This window comes from Halyomorpha halys, unplaced genomic scaffold (genome assembly GCF_000696795.3).
Source record: "Halyomorpha halys isolate HHAL.00 unplaced genomic scaffold, Hhal_1.1 Scaffold380.1, whole genome shotgun sequence".
NCBI classification, from domain to species: Eukaryota; Metazoa; Arthropoda; class Insecta; order Hemiptera; family Pentatomidae; genus Halyomorpha; species Halyomorpha halys.
The window spans coordinates 1,169,896-1,177,037 of NW_027106430.1; the positions used below are offsets into that span (position 1 = coordinate 1,169,896).

A 7,142-nucleotide genomic window follows, 5' to 3' on the forward strand; every position below is an offset into this window, starting at 1 on the left:
CATTTGACATGCATTTTCAAGTGTATAAGCTAGCATTTGAGGCATTATTAGACAAATATATGATAAACAAAAAGAAAAAAAAAGTACTGCTAACCATGAGAACATGATTGTGGAAATCAAATGATATTAGTATAACATGAAATATGATTAACAAAACACCTTTCAGAACTCAATTAAAAAAAGTGAATATGAAAATTATTAAAACAAAAAGCAAGATGAGACACACTACAAACTAACAGCACACTACAAAATACCTGGGTGTGTTAATCGCTGTATTAAAGATGTGGGCTTAGAGGCTTCATTTGCAGAACTAGAACGAGTCCTGGATTTAGGTTGTAGATCCTTTTTAGTACAGTTGCGCATTGCACTAGAAGTCATATTATGTGTTAGCCATCTTTCAACCCAACATAAATATCAATTAGTGAAACTAAATGTTAGGCATTTAGTTACTTTAAAATTGTCGTATGCATGTTCTCTGCAATATTCGTATCCTCAGTCTGCATCCACAAATTTCCTGGGCCGGTTACAGTACATTGCCCCAATTCCATATAAAAGAAAGTATCAAAGTGACCACACCTACGAATTTTCTGCAACTAAAACAAAAGATAATGTAAATAACTAACTTTTAAAAAGTAATTTGCTGGTTATAAAATTTACATGATTTCACCTTAAAACTTTAATGTGTAAGTTTTAAGGTGAAAAAAAAAAAGAAATAATATATATATTGTAATATGCTCTTTTTTAGTAAATAGTATATTTTGATGTATAAAGGGTTTTTAATATGTTTTATTTTATGTATCATTTTAATATTGTTATTTATTATTTTAAATCAAAAAGCAAGCTAACCAGTTTTCTTAGTCTAAAAGAAATACGCTGTTTCAAAACAAGAAAGATGGCAGTGCGCGTCCTTCCAAAGTGTTCGTTGGGTTGGTTGTGTTAAGATGGATTGAAGTTTTTCAACCTTTGTTGTTTCTATACAGTAATTATAGAAAAAGAAAAATCAAAGAAGAAATAGAAAAACATAACAATTGTCAATAGACTGTTCGCATCACAAACCATAGCAAGTAAAGCGGAGCGATTGTACCACAATCGATTATTTTTGGATTGATCAGTAAACATCGAAGATAGAGGAGAGGAGAGGAGATGGGCATTCGTTGTTTGAGCGCGCAAGAGAAATGATGTTTGCAGGATGAGGAGGTCCTCATCAATTTCTGTTCAGCAAGGAACCCATTTTGGACGCTAGGACATAACATTAGAAAAAAGAAGATACCAAGAATCATCAAAAGAAGATTGTGAACTTGGTTAGTTTTGCTATACATAAAAATAGATACATGTGTAAAATAGATATTAATTTAATAAATTGTAATTATTGTAAATGCCTGTTTCTGATTGCCTAGCAACCCGCCCTGAGATATAGAGTCTTTTATATTATAAAACTTAAATAAAATTCTATTATCCATTTGATATTAAACTTTTTAAATTTCAACCAAAGCTATCTCTTTTAGATATCAGAATTACAAGTTAAAAAATATAAAATTTCCTTTATTTTATTTTTAATAATTTTAAATTATTACAATATATTTATTAATCAATCTACAGTGAGACAGGTGGGTGTAAGGAACCAGATCCATATTTCTTCCACTAACATTTTGGTGTTTTTGATTTGATTTGTTTTAGGTCATATAATCCATTTCCAAATAAATAAATAAGTACGGAATAAACGCATAACAAACTGAACATGTGATGTGATATAAAAAGTAGAAGAAAAATGTTACTGAAAACTGCAGACCCACCTTGCGTTATCGGTTAACATCAACTGAAAAATCAAAAATAAGAATTCCGATTGGCAAATAATTAATGAATGATTGTATTATATAAAAATGTCAGAACAACTTAAGACTAATTACAGTAACTGAAGATTTAACTTTGTAATACAGTACTAAACATAAGAAGGTTAAAAAAAAGTTCAAAAACTTACCGAAAATTCAATTGGTTCATATCTATCATCATTAGTTGCCTTTACAAGAGACAACACTTGATCTGTTAAACAGAGTAAATAAGGGCCTAAGATATTTTTCTTACTACCCAATTCTTTACTCAAAACAGTAACTCTCCAAATATGTTCTACAAAAAACAAGGATAACATTTTTAAAAAATGTTAAATGTTTAAGTTAAATAAAAAAATATCTATATTTGAAGTTAAAATTATAATTACAACATTTTACAAAAATTAGACAGGTCCTCAACAGGATTGCAAAAATTAACTTTTACTTCTTGAATAAATCAGAAACAAAAGTGATAGAATTAGAACTCAAGATTGCAAGATTATTCCTGAAATAGTTAATGAACTATACAAAACTATATACTACTAAACTTTAAACTTTTCCCGGAAAATTAGACTACTAAATGAGCCAATTATTTATAACAGAGATAAAAATAAGCCTAAAAATGTTTAAAATAACATAACTACAGAAGTTTAATCAAATGTTTTTCTATATAGATACAAATTATATTAAAAGAGAACCAAAAGCACATTACCCTCAATTCAATTCAATATTAACTAAACAATTTTACCTTTTAGAAAATGTATTTGAAGACATTTTAATTCTATACTAAAATTAATTTTTCTTTAAAAACATAAATAAAGAATACATCATGAATCAGCATCTATTATTTAATTGGATAGTAAGTGAAAATTAGTCTTAATATTAAATAAAAGTCTCTATAATCTGTTTAACCTAGAAGTTAAAATATTTTTAGGTTATGTTAGTACTACATTAAGGATGTAATTTATTGATTAATACATTTATAAATAGCTAGACCAAAAATACAGTATAACTTCAGTAATATTTAATCATATAGGTTAGTTACCAAAATTTGGTCTAACTGGCTCGCCTTCAGGAATAGCTTCACCGAGTTGCAATTCCAAAAGTGCCTTCAACCAATCTTCCATATCTTCTTCATTTTCAAGAACAATACAAAAACAATCCTTCTTTGTATAAAGGGCTATAACCCATTTATGACGAGTATCAGTTCTCTTGTTAATATTAAAACAAGTTTTCAATGTGATACTCCTAAAAATATAAGTTACATAAAATAAAAAACATTGATTTAATAAAAGAGAAACACTAATATGATACCTTTTAGGTGGTTGATTGGTTTTGAACTTCTTTTCAGAATCATAATATTCTATACAAGCCGCTGTATCAGCTGAATCACCACGTAAAACAAAATACTTTTTTCTCATGGTCTAAAAAAAAAAAAAAAATTATTTTCATAAATTGATCATAATGAAACTACTAAACTAAATACTAATCCTGTTTTATTAAGATGTCTAGCTGATTTCTAATATCTTATTAATAAACGTTTGAGTCATTTGATCAAAAGTAACACAATTACTGTTAAGGAATGTAAAGTAGAAAAGATATATATTTCTCATGAACAATTTTATTATGGTTATTCATTGTTTAAATAGTGGGATTTACTCTATTCTATAATAATTGACTAGACTGGGAAGAAGGTAAAAATGCTTGAAAATAGCCAATGCTGGGCCGTAATGTTACAAAAATGTAATATATAATAAAATACATATTATGAAAATATTTTTTATTAATATATATAAAAAAAATGAAAGGTATAATATGGTTTAGGTTTCTCTTAATAATTTTGATTAATACTATTAAATATTTTCTTTTTTATATTCTTACAACAGATATCACAATAGATAATCAACTAATTTAATAAGCCAATTAACAATTAATCAAATGGGCATTAATTAGTATAGACACAAAATTATAAAGAAAATAATTCATTAATAGTAAAAAAAATGTAATTCTTTTAAGGAAATAATAAAGTGAAGAAAATAAAAAGGTAGATTCCAATGATAAAAAATCTAATCACATAAATAACTCAGTAATTTTTTTTTTCTTTACTTAGGTACCAATAATACAAAAAAAAAACATAATTATTATTCATGTTATATATACAAATAAAATATTTCAAAATAATAATTAAAAATACAAAAAGTTTAGATCACCAGTATTAAAATAATTAAAGAAATGGTTGCTTAACAATTAAAAACTATGAGGCAAACTACTATCAGCTTTAGTGATATTATTTTCAATAACAACTGATAAAGGCTGATAAAAATCTTATGATAGCAACTCATAAAGGTAACTACAAAACATAGTAGTATAACCTTCTTTTAAAAAGCTTATTATCAAGATCTGAAAATATCTTTTATAAAAACAATACTAGCATGATAAACAGCGAAACTACACATTAAAATAAGGAAACATTTTCCTAACAGGAAAGTATTCACAATATTCAGCAACTCATTTCTTAGAAATTACTCAACATTACACCATACTAAATATCATAATCTTTAATAAAAATTAATTACTTTCTGATTTTATCATTATATTGGTATTTTATTTGAAATAAAATATTTAAAATGGTCAATAAATGACAATTTAATTGTGCTTCTAAAAAAAAATTGAATGAGATCAAATGCATTCTACAAATTAATCATAATAAATTCCTTATATTAATAACATACCATTGCATTATATTGATTATAAATAAAAAAATAATAAAGCACCTTCAGCTTCTTTAAGCAACCTTGTTTCACAATGTCACCAGAAGACTGCTGTCCAACCGTGACACGTGACGAAGACATTTTCAATAAATGTATTCAATATCAAACAGAAACCTGAGAGAAAAAAAATCACTTTACAGAAACTTTTTGACAGCCTGTGAATAACATAAATTTCATTTACATATACACAAAGCACTAATATCAAACAGCATGCATTCCTTCAATTTTGTACTACAGAAGAAAAATTAAAATGAGGTGAACTAATAATCCTTATTGCTTATAATCAATACACATCATACACTGATTAAAATACTAACATTTTCATGGGATTATTGAAATGTTTTATTTGAGCAGTTACTTTATCCTTCCATATTAGTAGTGCAAAAAAAAATGTAAAAAATAAAATTGAAGTATTACTAGTTAACACAATTAATAAACTCATTCATAATAATACACAATATTCAATAATTAAAAAAAAATATTTTGAGGAAAAAATTTTTCTAATTTGTTTTTATAAATACAAATAATAAAAAAGGAAAGCAATAATAATCTCAATTGTGTACTTACTAAATTATGCTAGGATTAATTGTTTTAGTGGGAATGTTTTTCCTTCATCTGTTACGACGCAGAATATCAAAACAAACCCTCAACGTGAAAACATCTCATTAATAACGCAATTATTTCACAAAAACACTGCACTATAACTTTCAATAGTATTACACTTCAATTTGCACTATCATTTTTACAACTAATGTCAAAACAAAGATGTAAACACCCACAAGGACATCTTTTATGAGAGAACGTAAATATACATAATATTTCAGGTCAATGGATGGCATTTCCTGTAAATACCAGACCTCACAAATTTACTACAAGTATTAAATTACTATATTTCTGCGAAGGCAACAAAAGTTTCTTTAAACAATCAAACTATGAACAACTTTGAACTAATATCGTGATAACAATGAATTTTCAGTCGAAAAATGTGCTTCAACCGAACCTAAAATTATGCGCAATAGTAATTATATCCTAAAAACAACATTGACATCAAAACTCTTCACAACGCACTGGGACCACTTCAATTCTATCTGTAATTACGTCGATCAACATTGGAAAACTAATTATTCCATTTCTAACACCGCAATATTTCAAGAAATACTTATAAGGAACCATCTTGGAAAAGGTCATGTGTGACTGTGTGTACATGTCGAGACTAGTTGTAAACAACTTCCACGCAGGCGCTAATTCTACAACTCGATACTGAGACAAGGAATGAAATTTACGTCATGCATGAATCACCATAACATTCCATTGAATAAGATCAATCTCTTAGTTTATTTAATATTAAAATTTATAATTCGACAAATGACAGGGATCAAAACCCCTATAAGAAGGTAAAATTTCCTTGGTGGCGTCCTTTGAAGGTTGAACCTAAGTCCTTGACATTCCTCCGCCTCTAGAGGCGCGAGGCTAGAGACTGTTCTCTTTAAGGGCACAGTATCTTGGATTAATTGTTAAGTCTTGTTCTTTCAGACTGGTCAAATTTATTTAAAATTTTAGAACAGAACTCCGCCAGCAGTAGAATGTTAAAATGAGGAGGGAATGGCGGGAGCCCAGAGTATGGAGCTTTACAATTACTACGACGCAGTAGAGTACAACCGGATCGATTGGAGAGGAATAGCAGACGTCGGGACTCATTCATGGGAAACGCCTTCCAGACACACCCACAACCCCCCCTTCTGTCTGCCCTACTCAACCCTCACCCAAATAATACCACACTATATCCCATATACATTTATTTTTTAATACCATCTTTATGGCTTCCTAAATTGAAGGCTCTTTTAAACAAATATTCTCCTTTTTTTAATAGTAGAATACAGTATACATTCCCTGGGAATAATCAAAAATTAATTATTCCTAATAATTAAAAGGTCCAACATAATCAATTTATCTAATTAGTCACCTTTTTTATAGCATATAGTAATTTTATGTAAATGTAAATTTGGAATTTAATTAACTTCAAAATACATCATATAAGCCAATTAAAAAACAAAACAAAATAAATGGCATCACAAGTACTTACACTCTATCTTTTACTTCTGAATTTCACCCACTCTAACATTTAGTCATTTACCTTTAAATGCACTTTTAGCATTATAGTCATTTCTGTGTAAACAGAAAAAGGAGTAATCAATATCTAAAACTATAAATTATATATAATGATTTGAATCATTTTGATAAATGATCAATTTTATATATTAAAACTATGTATTAATACATTTTCAAGGGATAACTTAGGTCTAAACATAGGTATAATAAAATAAGAGAATAAGCTATAGCATATTTATATTTAAATATATACTGTTAATAATTTTCTAAATAATTTTTTTTGTTTATATAATTTAACTACTCTATTAATAAAATAAAGTAAAAATATTGATGCTAGATTTTAAATTCTAGCACATGGAATATAGAGTATATATGTTTATGTCTCAAATATACAGACAGTGATTTCAGCCAAATGAATGCCATTTCAAATGTTACA

The 7,142-nt window shown here is 27.3% G+C and overlaps 1 protein-coding gene across 5 annotated transcripts in view; it reads right to left on the reverse strand.

The window, feature by feature from the left end:
- chico (insulin receptor substrate 1 chico) overlaps positions 1-6,255 on the reverse strand; it is a 29,103-nt gene extending 22,848 nt beyond the window's left edge. For 2 of the 5 annotated variants that reach the window (XM_067044811.1, XM_067044810.1), the window contains exons 1-7: positions 5,165-6,254; positions 4,559-4,711; positions 3,141-3,250; positions 2,872-3,074; positions 1,979-2,124; positions 451-593; positions 255-367 (exon numbers count right to left, since the gene is read on the reverse strand). In XM_067044811.1, the coding sequence (XP_066900912.1) occupies positions 255-367; positions 451-593; positions 1,979-2,124; positions 2,872-3,074; positions 3,141-3,250; positions 4,559-4,678 (835 nt within the window). In that variant the 5' untranslated portion in view covers positions 4,679-4,711; positions 5,165-6,254. Of the gene's footprint in view, positions 1-254; positions 368-450; positions 594-1,978; positions 2,125-2,871; positions 3,075-3,140; positions 3,251-4,558; positions 4,712-5,164 lie in introns of all 5 variants that reach the window. The other 3 variants (XM_024359219.2, XM_067044812.1, XM_067044813.1) reach the window with 3 other exon arrangements.
- Positions 6,256-7,142: the final 887 nt, after the last annotated feature.